Source organism: Gavialis gangeticus, unplaced genomic scaffold, assembly GCF_001723915.1.
Source record: "Gavialis gangeticus isolate Ggan-Ray unplaced genomic scaffold, GavGan_comp1, whole genome shotgun sequence".
Lineage (NCBI taxonomy): Eukaryota > Metazoa > Chordata > Crocodylia > Gavialidae > Gavialis > Gavialis gangeticus.
The window spans coordinates 19,581,619-19,597,797 of record NW_017729014.1 but is presented as its reverse complement, the minus strand read 5'-3'; the positions used below and the strand labels follow the sequence as shown (position 1 = coordinate 19,597,797).

Here is a 16,179-nt window from a genome sequence, read left to right as displayed (position 1 = left end):
AAAAAAAAAAAAAAAAAAAGTGTGTGAAGCTCACAGAAAACTACCTAAAACACATTCTAAGCAAAAGGCAAATTAAATGGGGAAATCAGGAAGCTGGGAGAACAATTTATATATAGCAATTCCACGCATGGATCCTACTATTTGGGCAGCAAAAACACTGCCTGAACAGCAAAATAAGTTACAGGGGAATCCAGGCCATCTAGCACAGAGAAGCCAAGCACACCTAAGGCACACCTAACTTCTCAGGAAATGCCCTATGCTCAGTAATTCCTGATAGTGGGTCATTCTTGGGCTGCTGTGCAGCTGGGCATTTTGTGATGCATTAAAAAAATGTGCGTAAGAAAAAATATTTTCTCCGATTACAGTTTGGCTCTGCATTTTATGAAAATGTAATCCCTCTGCTCCCATCTCCACATAGAGGGAGACACCTTGTGGAGACAGGACAGCAGGGGACGGAGAAAAAAAAATAGACCAGCCTCAAGAAAAAACAAGTTCTAATTTAATAAAATACAAAGGCATGTATTATTTTCAAAGATAACTGGCTGTTAGGTGCCCAACTCTCCTCGACTTGCTAGGGGGCTTTAAGTGCCTACAGCCTGTGCCTTTAAAAACAACATCCCCCAATGAAGCAATTAACCTCTGCAGTTAGTTAACACCAGATACGAATTTAGCTAATCTTTAAGCAGCATGCATTTGTCCCTATGTCAAGTCGTTGACCCTTCCCCCCTACCCCCCATGTCCTTCTGTCCCCATCAGCCTTGAGGCTCTGCAATCTATTGCAAGGACTGTAAAAACCTGAGACAGGGATACAGATGGAGTGAAGGGAATAAACCCAATAAAACAGAACTAACATGGCGATTCCCAGACTTTCCTGGACCAATGAACACAGTCAGCCCTCAGCTTTTCCTACCAAGCACCCTGCCTGTTTTATCTTCACATTTTTAAATGAACACGCTAAAAATGGCAGGTGGGGTCTGGTGTAATCTGCCATCCACAGACCACCATATGGGAATGCCTAGTCTAATATACTCCCAATTCCCTCTATGATCTGCCCTTCAGTTGGATCCTGGCAAACATCCAGGACAGGCTCCTCCTAGAACAGGGGTGGGCTAAACGCGACCCGTGGGCCAGATGCAGTCCACCAGGCCACTCTATCCGGCCCGCGGGACCCCTAAATATTAATTTTCTAAATTTCTTATCTGCCCCTGGCTGCCTGTCATGCAGCACTCGATGGCTTGCCAAAACCCAGTAAGCAGCCCTCCGCCTGAAATAATTGCCCACCTCTCTCCTAGAAGCTTCCACGTTCTAATGGGTGGAAACCACTGATTTAGGAATACTTTACCATATTGCTGTGAAAGGAGATAGAAAAACACAGCTACAGAAAAATCTCACAAAAACTAGACTAATGAAGAAATGCTTGCTCAGGGGCAAGCTTAGATTCAAACAGGCTCTAACTTCTGTGACTTCTGTAAAGGGTCCCAGATTTCACTGAGACAGGAGGGAAACAAAAGCCTCTTGGGGGCTTCTCAAAAACTGGGTAACATGCAGGAGAATAAACCAAGCTCCATCTGGGTGCTTAGAAATGAGCAGCAGGCAGCCATTGTAAAAAAATATTGACCAATTCTTCAGTAACACAACGGGATGTTGTCATGTCAGGGACAATGAGAAACACTTAATTACTAGTAAAAAAAAAAAAAAAAAGAAAAAAAGAAAAAAAAAAGCTCCCAGCTATGACTGCTATGTGAGTGCATCCACAGTGACTAGTCTCTTTCAAAGGCAAACAAAAATCAGATTCTACTGATACCTTTCCAGGACAGTCCCACTGGCAGTTGCAGGTGTAGCAGCTTCTGTATCTCCAGTACCATTTCCCTGATTGAGGTTTGGGGGACAAACATTGCTCACTGAAGCAGATGGGAAATCCTCCGGGGGCTCATCAGGCCAGCCAAACTGTTCTTTGGTCTTGCCATAAATTTTGATGGAATCCATCATTGTGACTCCAGCAGGGTCCACAGAGGCCCCAACTGCGATGAGAGACACAGAGAGAGACAGATATTACTGTTACGTGAAAACAACAATGCTCTTCCCCAATACCAACACACAGAAGGGTCTATACTCAGTTAGCCCTGATGCTCTTAACATCATTCAACCTTTCTGCCTCATTTTGAGGTCTCTCTCTGCTTGTTTTCTCAGCCGAGAATCTCTCTAACTCAACTAAAGAGGATGCTGATTTGTCCTCTGCAATGAGTGGCTGGACCCACTATAAGCAGCTAACTTTACACAGAAGCCTAACAGTATTGCAGTTAGAATTTAGGCTACAGCCATGTCAAAACAGCACCCAGAGGAATCTCTGCCAGTCAACAAGTGCAGTGCAATAGCCCCAAGACAGCCAGCACAGATGGTTAAGGAACTCAGCCAACATCAAACACTTACTAAAGATGGTTAGCTTTTTGTCTGCTTGAAGGGCTTCTTCTCGAGTGAAAGGGAAGTCAAACCAACGAGCCCTGGTCATGTTCAGCTGCATGGTGCGGCCAAAGATCTCCAGGTAGGAAGGAGCTCGCTCAATCGCCTGGGTGCCAATCTGGATCCGCATGCCTGTCATTACCATTGTACTGTTGTTGTTCGTGACTTCAATGGTGAAGCCACCAGGCTGCAAGAGATAATCACAGATTGGGAAAGGAAAGATGAAGAGAAGCACTGTTAACCACATATAACCCAGGACTAAAAGCCAGGGCATTAAAAGCCACTTTGCACTACATAATGGGCAGAACGCTTCTTGGGATTAACATTTGGCTTCTTACACTACCTAAGGTTAAAAGTAACCTGCTGGGAAGCACTGTGTAAAGAAGCTGATAGTGGTTGACTCAAAGGCCTTGTTAGACAGGAGCTCATCTGCTCTATTTCTAGAGACCAGAAGCAGAGAAAGAGATAGCAGCAGAAGGAAGCAGAGGGAAAAATAAACGAGCAACAGAGTTGAGGAAGAGATCCTAAGGAGTGAAGACTGGCTGAGTTGAATGTCATGGTGGTCCTTAGGAGGACTGTGTCTGAGTGCTCAAAGTCCATATGCAGTTGCCTCTGGTGAATGATGGGGCTGGGTAACTCAAAACCCTCGGACCAGTTGCATTCATTTGAATATAGGCATATGATTTTTTCTAGAACAGTTGCTTACGGCTTGATGATAAGCAGCACAGCCCCCGGTGCCAGCACTGTATAAATGCCCAAGAACCCCCAAGTTGTCTCACTTACCTTGGTGTTGGCCACATACATGCCAGTGGAATTGAGCCGGTGCTTTATCTGCTGGGCATTATAAACCTGCAATAGGTCATTGCCTCCAAACTCCACATCCGTGAGCTGCTGGTTGTGCTCAAAGAAGTCAATGGGGAAATTCACCTGACTGGAGGTGCGAGTTGCTGGAAAAGAGGATAGGAAGCAGCTCAGAAGAGAGATGTGCCAGGCCAAACTAAGCTAACTTACCCTCTTATTCCTCCCCTGGCAACTGAAATATGACATAAACGGAAAACAGCCTTACTAATGGCAGCCGCTTTGCGTTTGCGAACTGGCTTCATGATGCTGATGACGCTGCTAGGCTGGAGAGAGGGCTGAAGCCAGTAGGATGTGTTCTCTACATTGGCCATGTAGATCCTCAGGCTGCCATCTTCACACAGGAGGATCATGGTGGTCCTCTGCTGCTCATTACATGCTGTGTGACGGATGGCCACCATGTCCTGGATCTGAGAGAGATCATCACATGGGTTAAAAAAAATAAAAAAGCCTAGGCAGCTACTGCCTGAGAGAATAAACTCCTTCAGACCTACCTGGCTGACTGCCTATCAGAATAGGAAGCCAGTTTGTGTACTGAAACCCCTGCTGTTTTCAAGAGCATAGACGGCAGCCCTTATCAGCAGGACACCACTGATAAGGCACTCTAGTAAGCAGCTGTGTGCAGAGCCACATGAAAATGGGTTTAAAAAGCCTGGAAAAGCACAGGCTCAGGGGCGACCTGATGGCCACCTATATGTTTATAAGGGTTGTTCGCCAGGACCTGGGGGAATGTTTGTTCACCAAAGCACCCCAAGGGATGACAAGGTCAAACGGTTATAACATCCTGCAAGACCATTTCAGGCTGGACATAAGGAAGAACTTCTTTACTGTCCGAGCCCCCAAGGTCTGGAATGGCCTGCCGCCGGAGGTGGTTCAAGCACCTACTTTGAACACCTTCAAGAGCAAATTGGATGCTTATCTTGCTGGGATCCTATGACCCCAGCTGACTTCCTGCCCTTTGGGCGGGGGGCTGGACTCAATGATCTTCCGAGGTCCCTTCCAGCCCTGATGTCTATGAAATCTATGAAAATACCAGAATAAACAAGAACGCTGACTAACCTTTGCTTTAGCTGGCAGGGTTTTAATCTCCTGGATGAGAAAAGTGTCTGGCTTCACCATGACCACCAGAGGAACACCTGTGGTCTGCTGAACACAGCACACCAAGCCAGGATGGTTCATCACCTCAGACCACTGACACAGTGCTGGGGAGGTCTTGCTTCCACCATTTGAGCTGCATGAGAAGGAGGAGGCCAGGATCACATTATCCCATTAAACAGCTATATGCAGCATCATACAAAATACAAAATGACCACAGCCAGCAAGGACTTTCCTTCCAACCAATAAAGGCTAAAACACCTCCCAGTTAACTCAAATGAATCACCACAAACATCTGGTAAGTGGGTCAGATTATCATCAATGAGGAAACTGAAGTAGATAGAGGTCAAAAAGGTGAGTGGCAGAATTAAGAAGGTTGCTCAGCTCTACCAATTTCTAGGTTCTTAGCATACTTTGGTATATAAAATTCTAGTGACCTTCTACCCACAAACAGAAAATTGACCCTTACAATAGTTTGGAACTATATTTTCACTTTTACATCACTGACAGCTCTTATCAGGCCACCAGTAATCCAGAGGGACAGATTGAATTTTTTAATCGGCACAGTCAGGTTATAGAAGCATCGATCTCAGCGCAAAGACTTAACTGTTAACAGATGCAGGGTCCCTATACTCTAATGCTGCCTTATCGCATACAAAGGAAAATGTTCCCCGGGGAATATAATCATTCAGACAAGAGAAAGCTGGTCTGCAAGGTATCTGTTTTGTGTCAGGCTACCGAGGCTGTGACTTGAATGCCTTGCTCTGGCTGGGAGAAGAGGATACAAGTGCTTTCTTCTTGCCATTTTTCTAAACTAAGAGACCGGTTTCCCTTGGGGGAACACAGATATGCACAATGCTTGGGGCCGCTGCAGCTCTGGTGCTGAAAGGAAACAAAAGATTTCCTGGTCTGCAGCCCCTGCGAGGGTGGATAATCTCATCAGTTCCAGCTGCTGCACCATTAGCAGCTCCACATTCAGACAGCAAGGCTGCTCCAAAGGCACCTCTCTGCTGCGAAATCAGCATAAGTGCATACGCAGCTGCTACAGGAATGTCTGGGTTAGATTTCAGTCAAACCTTTCCGCAACTAGGGAGGGTAGAAGCAGGAAAGCCATGTAAAAGAGTAAGATATAGTAACCGGAGGGCTGGTTACATCACTGGCTTCAGGAGCTGGGCTCTTTCAACAGCCCTAAGAATGGCAGGAGGACCCCTAACCCCAGTCTCACCTCTTAATGTTGATCGGGAAAAGACGTTGCACCTCCAAAGTTGCCCTGCTGATTGTGGCTGCAAAGGATTTGCCTTGGCAGTAACTGAAGAACAGCATCTGTAGGACATGGGAGTAATACACCGACACACCACCTCCTGCCACCTGGCCATTACTGTCCTGCAGAGCAAGGAGAAATCCCAGCACTTAAATACACTTTTGCAGAACTTCAAAGCAGCCAGAATTTGACATTTCCGACCTCGTAAAAATGTTTCAGCACCAGCCCAAATGATCACAGCTTGGCCCCCCTGAGACAGCAGCCAGTAATTTTTTACTAAGCACAATGGTGAACTTTCACCACCTGATACTTCGGAAAGCTTTTAGACAAGACATAGATTGTGCATGCAGAGGCTAGAGACAGCACACTTCAGTGCTGGCATCTGTGCAAGAGAATGCTGGCTAGCAGCCTCACATAAACCTCCCCCCTCATCTGGTCCCAAAAGAGCTCCCCTCTCTTGGCCTACATTTCTGCTCCTATTTTGGAGCAGGCTGAGTGAGTGGCGTTGAATGGGACTTGGGATGATTTGCCAAAATGGCACCTGCAGTGAGCACCAGTACTGGGATGGTGCCAGTAAAGAACAGAAGCAAAGATTCTCAGCACCTTGGTAGACCCTGCACGATAATCTCATCTATTCTGGTGACTGCACCCTGATCAGTGCCTCGCTTCTGATACCAGCACTGCTCCGAAGCCATCCCCCTGCTGTGAAATCCTGCTGAGCATAACTGCAGACCAACCATGGAAAACACGCTTGATTTTCTAGATGACTGGATCAAGAGGTTTAACTTCCAACACCACCCCACCCCCCTTCCCACCACCCTCTCAGTGCCAGGATATTTCTTTTCTTAGAGAAAGTATTGATCTAAATCAGGGGTGATCAACCTCCAGCTCACAGGGCCATGTCATTTGGCCTGTGGGGCTTCTTGCATATCTGGAAACCTGGAGGCAGGGAGAGCAGTGGCAGCACGAATTGAAGCAGCTCTGGAAACAGCAGTTATAATGCTGCCGCCACTCTCCTGCTACCAAATTTCTGGACAGGTGGGGAATCTCACAGACCAGATGACAGAACCCTGTGTGATGGATCACACTGGTGTGCGGGGGCACTTGTGGCTGGATCCAGTGTCTAGGGTAAGTCAGCATGCTGGACTGCAACTGCAGGATCCAGCCCATGGACCGGCCCCGAGCCACTCATTCAGCCCACGCAGCTGGAGGTTGCACACCACTGAACTAAATCAAGAAAAGAAAAGGATGCTGCCGCCTCTTCCTTTCAGGAGCAGAGGGAGAAAATAAACCACCACTGCAATGCAAGAAAGGAAAACCACCATTACCTTCAGATCCTCATGACTGACTTCAAGCACATTGGTGACATAAAACGGTCCATGCTGGGCACTGCTTGCCTCCTCCATGAGCTGTGTGTAGATGTACCCAGCAGAGGACATGATGACTATGATGTTCTTTCCCTCCTCGTTGAACAGAAAGGTGACATCCCTGATTTTGGAGCTTGGCAAAAGGAAATAGAAGGTTGGACTCAAGGCGTCTACTGAAAGGTCGTAAATCTGTGGGTGAAGGGGGGGAAGAATTAGCAAGAAGTCCGTAGAACAGCCTTTCCTCATGGGGCGCAATGCACTGCAAGTGCTGACCGTGCAGTGACAGAGATTCTTCCTACAAACATGCAAGTACTTGTGCAGGTGCATAAGGACAGCTGAATAACGAACCACCCGAGTAACCGAAGACCCGCAAGCTGCATTTTTCTTTTAATTTTCGGCAGAATAAAAGAAATATTGGCCCCACACTTCAAAAGCAGCCTTCAGTTTTGGGTGTACAAATGTTAGGCAACCAAGGCTAGATTTGAAGAGGCACCAATGCTCGCACCTGAAGGCAAAGGGACTCAGAGGTGTTCAGCACTTCTGAAAACCATATGGGAAGTGTCACAAGTCAGGCACTTGCAACACAAGGTATGAGACTTGCCTTTTTAATTGCAACAAAGATATACTTTGCCATTATAATCTTGGGGTTTTGTTCTTTGTTGTTGTTGGGGTTTTTGTTTGTTTGTTTGTTCGTTTTTTTACTGTGAACTGCCCATAGCCCTTGTATTGTAGAAGGTAGAATACAAATGTAACAAAAGAAGGAGTAAGTGAATAAAGATACATATTTAAAAGCTAAAGATAACATTATTGCCCTTACTAGCACACAACAGGTTCTAATTAAGAGCACTGCGACATTTTGACAAACATGCCAGTGAGTTTGGCAACTTCCAGAACCGAGTCAGTTTAGGGAAAAATGAGGAACAACCAACGGCACCAGAAGCTGGTGATGCTACCTTCACAAAGTCTGCAGTTACAATAGCAAGCTCGGTCTGAGACCCAGGAAGCCAGACAGCCTTGATGATGAAGTTGCCTGTGGCCAGCTGGGGATGCAGTACCAAATGATCCGAGACGGACCCAGAGCTGCTGAACGTTAGCACATGGCAGTCCTAGGACAAGAGAGAGAGAAAAGTAATTAAACTTAGCCAATTGTCCAGTTGGGGGGCGGGAATCCAGACATGAGGAAGAGTCCCTTTCACCCAAAATCTTGTTTAAGATGTCTCCCAAGCAGCTGATCCAATAAAACATACTATGTCCCCAGTATCCCTGCCTCTATCCTCCAGCCCAGAGTCCCACTAATGGATTCATGAAAGAAGAATCCAATCCTTGCTTTTCAGATGAATGCTTCTGCCTTTTACAGTTTGCAAAAATATTTGAAAAAAGTTCTTTCTTGACTAGCATGCGTCTTTAACTGTGGGAACTGCATGAAGCTTCAAAAGCATGCAAAATAAAGACCCACTGCTCAGCACTGGAAATGACTGCAGACTATATTTAAGTCGCATTCATTTCAAATAACTTATTTGTGCAGATATTTAGTAGGGGTGTGAGAAGCAGGCCATATTCGATTCGGATTTGGCCCTATTCAGGGGATAGAGATTCAATTTGTTGATTTGGATCACTATCCTGATTTGATCTGGCCAAATCCCAATCTGAGGATTCGATGCTGATTCAGACATAGACACAGCTTTAAATGTTTTTTCTACATACCTCGAAGTACCAGGCATGGCTCGTGAACGTTGCAATGGCAGGGCGGATAGAGAGTCCCACAGGACCATGGGGTGGCTCCCCCCGCGTGCTCAGCAGTGGACTTCCCCCCCGTGCTCCCCCAGCTCAGCGTTCGGCTGTGTGGGGACCCTGGGTGCCTCCCCAGACCCAGGAGGCACCAGTCACTGAGCCAGGGGGTGGAGGTCCCCCGCGTGCTCCACGGCAGACCTGGAAGTGGACCAGAAGTGCTTCTGGTCCTTCTGGGTCCGCCACCAAGCTCGTTGGGGAGCCTCCCGTGCTCCCGTGGGATGCTCCATCCGCCCCAGCATTGCAGTGGTCACGAGCTGCCTGGTATCTTGAGGTATGCAGAAAAAACATTTAAAAGCTGTGTCTACGTCTGAATCATCGAATCTCTCCGAACCAATTCAGAGGGTTCCGATTTGATTCGGAGAGATTAAAGGGTCTCCTGATTCGATTCAGATTTGGAGATTCAGCCGCCGAACCAGGCCAAGTCTCTGCCAAACTGAATCAGCAACCAAAGCTTCACACAGCCGTAATGTTTAGCTTCTGTCGCACCAACATACAAGCAGCTGAGTGAGTACCAAATGAGGAAGAATTTTAGTTGGGTATTACTGTAAATAGTTTAAAACGACAAATAGGATTGAAGTACTAAATGAAGCTGCAGCTAAAAACACCAGGCAAGTGGATTCAAGACCTGAATGCAGTAGCATATCCAGCATATCTTTTACAGTCTGCTGTAACTCTATAACCCATCTCCTTGGAAGAGGTGCCCCATTTGCACTGAGACTACATTTCCAAGCAGTGAAAGAACTCTTGCATGCCAGAACCTCACCTTCAGTCCGCACACAGCAAGGTAGTCTTCCTTGCAAGGATTTCCTGTTAAGCTCAGCACAGTAAAGGGAACTGGTGCAGAGGCAAGGCGGGTGAGAGTCAGTTTCCTTTTGCTGGAGTCCGCTTGTTTCAGCAATGCTGAGAGCTGTAACACTGTAATCTAGAAAATAATGGAGTCAAGTTAATTCTCCAACCCAAAGATCACAAACATTCAGAGTATCTAGGTTCTCATATATCCCCATCAGGGTCCCTGCAGCAAGCAAGACTTCCCCCGCTCCCTCTTTGAGGATGAAATACTCACTCACAGAGGCTTTCCTATTTAATTGTTTGGACTAGAGAGTAACCAGTTCTGACAGTGGGAAGTCCAATTGATTTTCTGCTTATTGTACAACATTTGAAGTCTGCATCATTTTACTTCAGAGTATAACTGTACAGTATAGCACAGTACTGGTCCCGAGGTGCATCCACTCTCAACTCACCTTGCCCTTCTCATGACTCACAGCCAGATGCTGGCGGCGCCCATGAGGGGAGGAGAGCACACACATCGCTACCCGCCTCAGCACGTGAGCACTGATTAGCTGTCGGATTGTCTGGCCCTGGTCACCACTGTAATTCATTCGGACATTCTCAAAGGCACCTTCTTGAGAGCCAAGAGTTGGGACCTGAGATATTGGGAAAAAAAAAAAAAGTGATCCCTGCGTTCCCAAAAGCCCAAATACCTAAAGCAGACATTTCAATCAGCAAGCCTGCTAGTAACATACCATTAACTGATCTGTCATTTCCACCGTCTTGTCCACAGCATGTAGCTCATTCAGGGCTTGCTGTGCCCGGCTGCTGCTTCCCATGGCTGAAGCCTGCTGGAAGTTAATCTGAATGGCCTCCATTAGGAAGTTCAGCATCTCCAACACCAAAGGAGCAAAGGAGAAGTTGGCCTGCAAGAAACAGACACAGCAAGTAAAGCACCAGATATAACCTTGCAACCTTCTTAGAACTTCACACACAAGGTTAGGTTGAGAGAGCATTTATGGGCTTGTTATGCAAAGAAAAAAACCAAGAAATACATAGCTTGTCTAGTATCCCCTACAGCCTACCACACATTCACTCTGCATCAAATACCAGTATGAAACACAAATACTGAAAGTTAATTCTCAACCTTCCCTGCATTAACAGCATCAGCATGGCTCTAAATCAAATGATGGAAGCATTTAAGTACATGGTGCTGGCTGCTGGAAAGAAAGCTTTTTTTTCCTAAGAAGATAAAACCCTGAGGTACTGTTCCTGATTGTCAAATGCATTTTGAACTGTACCTGGGATTGCAGCTCCTCTCGACAGCCCTCAACATTTCTACACAGGCTGCTCTTCTTTGGCTTTTCTTCATCCGGACCCTTCCCCTCACTGATGGTGACCTTGGATTTCTCTGCTGGGGAGGTGGTAGCATGGCGGATGACACTCTCAGGCACTCTGGGTTCACTCTGGAATGCAGATTCCTTCATGGTGGAGCTCATACCACTACTGGGAGTTCTCTTCACCAGAGCCTGGAAAAGATAAAGCAAACACTGAGGGCCCAGTTCTTTAATGTCAGTGATAAAACCTCTACTTATTTCAACAGGAGTAAGAATAACTCCTTAGGCTATCATGTGTGAGAGGTACTAACATTAGCAGCTGCTGGAAAACTTCAGAGGAGCAAGGATCTGATAAGCGGTCAACACAAAGCTGACCACTGAAGCACAAGTCATTTATGAAGATTCACAGCTGTAATCTGGACAAAGACCTGCCAGCAAATATTGTCTTCGTGAATGGGATGAAGTTATTAAGCCACAAGCAGGGGTAAGCTTATTTTACAGTAGACTTAGGGTACAGACTGAGGTTCCGATGCATTGATGTCATGGGATAAGCACTGTGCAAGATAAAGCTAGGCAAAGCCAAACATAAGGCAACTTATGATAGTGTCAGGACAGTTTCAATTGAATAATGAAGATCTTTTACCAGGCAACTGCCATCTTCCTTGGCTCCACAGTCACAGAAGAAGGAACCATATTTGGCATAAGAAATCTCATGGTCCTTGTGGCAAACTTTAGCGCACACTGTGCAGACACCAACACCATCCACCATCTTACAAGTGTGACAATGGTACCTGCACAAGGAGTCAACAAGTTAGAAATGACAGCCCCTCAAAGATTTTGCAAACCAGGCTTCTCGCAAATCTCAACAACCAGAGAATTCAGGCTGAAATTCTGAAAAGGAAAGACTCTTACCAGTGTTGGTTCATGAACTCTTTCTGCGTGATGGTGAAGGTGCAGAGTTTGTTACAGAGAGAATCTTCATCCTGCGCAGGAAGGAAGATCTTTTAAACCAGTGCCTGACACACACCTGCCTACTTTGGAGTCACCTGACTTAAACCAAACCCCTCTGCTGAAAACACATTTGACAAAGGAGATTTTAGCACCACACATGCCAAAGAAAAGCAGGCACCAAGCAACAAGAGGCTAAGTACTTCACTTTGCATCCGAGGAGAACTAGATGATCGTGAAAATAAGATGCCAGGGCCATGCTTTTACAAGAGTGAAATACTGAGGATGATGGATTTAATTTCACAGAGGGGCATCTAAAGACCTAATCCAGTTTAATCACTTGTTAGAATCAACAAGGCCAACACCTTCTTACTCAACATTTCTTGCTCACTGTCTCTATTTTTTGCTTTTCTGGCAAAAGCTTTTACCTTGGTCAACAAAGCTGATGCAGTGGATCTACGCAAGACTCAGCCAGACCTTTTCTACCTCACGCACCATTTAACAAAATTGCCAGCTGAGTTCCAATCTTTATTACCAACAATTAAAAGACACAGTGGATATAGCTGAGCTTTCAAATTCCGTTCTGGGTTTGTCCAGATTTGAAACTGCAAGAAAAAATTGACTCTTACACCAGCATAAATCTGATCTGGGTGCTGTATACAAACACAGAAGCCTGCTTTGACCTCCAGCCCAGAACCTACCGAGTCTTCAGCTTGAGAGTCTTCTTCCTCCACAGCCAGCTCTTCTACCCAATCTGAATCAACCTCTATGGCCCGTTCTTCTCCATCAACTGAAAGATGACTGGGTCCCTGGCCGCTGGTCTGGCTCAATGCATTGGTGACGTCAGCCAAATAAGACACAATATGGCACGTGCACTCCAGAATAGTAACATGCTACGAGCAACGGATGACAAAAAAGAAAAAGTTAAATTCTGCTGGTTCAAACAAATTTTAAATGAGCATGAACATTGCTCTGCCATATGAAAATGCTTCTAGTTCTTCATGACAAAGACCAAAAGAATCTGTGTCACTTAATTGTACTACAGGGCACAACTGGACACTGCTACGGCTCGTGGACCCAGGGTAAGGTTTATCTGTCACATGCAGCTATGTGTAGCGTACGAGCTGCACTGCGCTAGGATAATGGAAATGCCAAACCCAGGTGAGTTTTATTTACTTGCAATATTTACTTTAGAGAGCCACATTTTCAGTAAGATGGAGACACTGAAATGGCAATGGCATTGTTCTGAAAGGGTAAATGTGGGACTTTAAACTGAACCTAAGTTTACAGAGCATTTCAAAGAAAAGTAAAACTGGTCGCTATACTCTGTATATAAAAAGAACAGTGCAAAGGGAAGACTCAGACTTTACAAAGATGTATCCAAACACGTAACACAGTTATTTCATAATTATCAACTGCCTGGTAAACTAGGCCTGGTCACCGAATACAGAAAATACTTGGGGCTTGTTCACACTAGAAAGTTTGCTGTTTTGACTTGATTTGTTAGTTCCCAAACCCAACTAGGGCAGACACTTACGGCTACATAAAACTGCTAACACTGGTAAGACTTTTTCAGCTTCTGAATTGGGATAAGCAACATCAGTAACAGGCAACTTTTATACTCGTATGAAGGAGTTCACACTAGGACTTACAATGGGTATAATCAAATATAAAAACCAGCACAAAACAAACCAACTTCTCTGGTACAGAATTGGACCGTGACTAAATACTGAGAGCAGAGAACCATCCATGTCTTACCTTTCCCTGCATGACATTAGCATTCATTTTTTCGATAACATTCTTTTGAGACAGGTATTTCTTGCTGTAAGACAAAGGAAAGTAAGAAAATAGGTACAGAAAGTCATTCTGAGGAAAATATTCATTCAATCCTCACTAAGGACAAAATCTCAAGCAGTTTGTTTGAAACGATTATCCTAAATCGCCTCCGCCACTCTCAACTACAGGGGATGTAACAAAAAAAGGCGACCCTCACACGACATCAACTCCCTGGAAGTTCAAGTCCAACCACAGAGCTATCTAAACAACAACACAGGTCTCATTCTTCTTACCATCTGCTCAGCCAATCGACTGCAGCACTGTGAAGCTGGAGATGGCCTGCACCTTGCCCAGCACTAGCTAGAGTTGCCATCACAACCATCAGTTCAGGAAAGCCCGTTCCATCACCATTGGCCAGCATTTCTGTTGCCATCGGTATCAAGGTACTCAGCAGAACAGTGCACACGCCTTCTCCAACTTGGCTAATCGACAATAAGAAAGTTCAAGAGGAATTAAACCATTCAAGACCCGGTTAAATGCATTTCAGAGTTACTTTGAGCTCTGCAGTGTCCACATCCCAAAAGCAAATCAAATTCCCAGAACATCACAGGTGACTGCTCGAGACAGACACACGCTCTGATTGTTCCGACAATGACAACAGGGGCCTTGCAATGTGACAGATGAACAGTACGAATTAACACCCATCAGTAGTTGTTAATGTAATAGATAAATAAGGGCTGTCTACACAACAAACTGTATGTTTATTGAGAGCACACTAGGTAAGACACATAAAGGAACTCTACCTGTTCTCCCGAACAATGTACGTTGTTAGAAGTTGCAGCAGTTGTCTATTTTCTTGAACAACATCCAGCTGATCTGAATCTTTTGGGGGTGACATAGTCATCCTGGTTAACCAGGCTTGAAGACGTACAGGCTCCACACAAGCCAGCTGGGCCAAGGAGCCACAGAGTCTTAAGAGGCTGGGGTTAGGGCTCTTCTCAGCTAAGATACAGAGACATCAATGACTGATAAGGCATCTTTAAGCTGAACAAGTAAAAGGACATTTTTTCTATTATTACTAGTCTCATGCCAATACAAAGACAATGCCTTGAAACTGGTACCAAAAGCAAAACACAACAGAAATCCATCAACGGGACTCAACCGTACAGCTATTCCTCTTAGGCCATTCTAAATCTATTCCTTCATTAGTTTCCACAGGCTCTTTCTCCCTCTGCCAGAACTGGGGATACCCAGTGAGTTGAGACATTTTTCAACTAGTGACTATCTTCACATGCTCACACACATTAAGGATGATGCCAGACTATCCCCTCCCGTTTGCTCCTCCTGACAACTAAACTTCCTACTCAACTTCTTTCGTAAGTGAAATTCTGACAACTGGAACTGAGCTTCTAATACACACTAAAAGGACAAATATTTTAAGGAAATAAAAACAAAATAAGTAAGAGTGTGGTAATGACAGAATTCAGAACTCAAGCTAGGGAAAAGAGGTGAGAAAGGGAGCAAATAAAAGGACAATTTGTTCAAGGCTTATTTGAAGTCTTCAATTTCTTCCTAACACTTGCTTTTCAAGCATTTTCTACCTGCAATATATACGGAGCAAGCATGTTATCCAAACAAAGCTGTGATGCAAAGTTTAAAGAGGACCACTTACTCAGCTGGAAGAGCTTAGTGAAGAATTTCAGGACTCTGTTGCAGAATTTAGCTGAGAGGTTCTCATTGGCTGTTGCCATCATGATCTGGACCAGTTCTCCACTAATTGAGACAAGAAAGAACAAAACGGGATCTTTTTAGAAGCTGAACTATTTTTCTTCACAGTTAATTCCTTGTCTCCCATTTTAAAGATTAACAGTTCATGCTGTCAAGCACTACGGAGAGGTGGGAGACGCATCTAAGCAAAACAAGACTGATATGATGGTGGATAATAAAGGAGGCAGGGGCGGGGGTCACAGCTTCATAAAAGATGCGGTACCACATGAAGCTCCCTTAGAAGGCAGAACTCTACTCATGCTCCCGCTACAGAATAGGATGTAGATGAATGTACCTTTCAATAGTCCTCAAAAGGGGAGGAGGAGGAGCTGCTCTTGGAGCACACAGCAACTGCCCCAATTCAACTGTTACTTGGGCATGATACTGTAGTGATACAAGTTAGAAACGGCCCCAGTTTGACACTGAATGAAGCAGGGTTAAAGCTGCAATGGCTTTGCTACACTTGTGTCACTACAGAATCATGCAGAAGTATAATTCGCAGATGACACCAAATTATGGAGCAAAGTAAACACATTGGTGGGCAGGGAACCAATTCAGGCGGATCTGGACAGGTTGGAAAAGTGGGCAGAACAGAAAATGATGCAGTTGAACAAAGATAAGCGCAAAGTGCTGCACCTAGGGAGAAGGAATCACCAACACACCTACAGACTGGGAGATTACTTTGTAAGCGGCACAGCAGTGGAAAGGGAACTCGGAATCATAGCCAACGCCAAGATGAACATGAGTCGTC

The 16,179-nt window shown here is 45.3% G+C and overlaps 1 protein-coding gene across 1 annotated transcript in view; it reads right to left on the bottom strand.

The window, feature by feature from the left end:
- Window positions 1-16,179, bottom strand: part of UBR4 (ubiquitin protein ligase E3 component n-recognin 4) — a 107,808-nt gene that overhangs the window by 61,478 nt on the left and 30,151 nt on the right. Inside the window, exons 32-50 of the mRNA XM_019511921.1 lie at window positions 15,334-15,434; window positions 14,465-14,663; window positions 13,955-14,143; window positions 13,644-13,707; window positions 12,587-12,778; window positions 11,850-11,920; window positions 11,581-11,728; window positions 10,902-11,129; window positions 10,356-10,526; window positions 10,074-10,256; window positions 9,596-9,754; window positions 7,995-8,147; window positions 7,003-7,230; window positions 5,639-5,796; window positions 4,378-4,549; window positions 3,527-3,728; window positions 3,244-3,407; window positions 2,431-2,647; window positions 1,805-2,021 (exon numbers count right to left, since the gene is read on the bottom strand). Coding sequence (XP_019367466.1) covers window positions 1,805-2,021; window positions 2,431-2,647; window positions 3,244-3,407; window positions 3,527-3,728; window positions 4,378-4,549; window positions 5,639-5,796; window positions 7,003-7,230; window positions 7,995-8,147; window positions 9,596-9,754; window positions 10,074-10,256; window positions 10,356-10,526; window positions 10,902-11,129; window positions 11,581-11,728; window positions 11,850-11,920; window positions 12,587-12,778; window positions 13,644-13,707; window positions 13,955-14,143; window positions 14,465-14,663; window positions 15,334-15,434 — 3,216 coding nt within the window. The remainder of the gene's footprint in view (window positions 1-1,804; window positions 2,022-2,430; window positions 2,648-3,243; window positions 3,408-3,526; window positions 3,729-4,377; window positions 4,550-5,638; window positions 5,797-7,002; window positions 7,231-7,994; window positions 8,148-9,595; window positions 9,755-10,073; window positions 10,257-10,355; window positions 10,527-10,901; window positions 11,130-11,580; window positions 11,729-11,849; window positions 11,921-12,586; window positions 12,779-13,643; window positions 13,708-13,954; window positions 14,144-14,464; window positions 14,664-15,333; window positions 15,435-16,179) is intronic.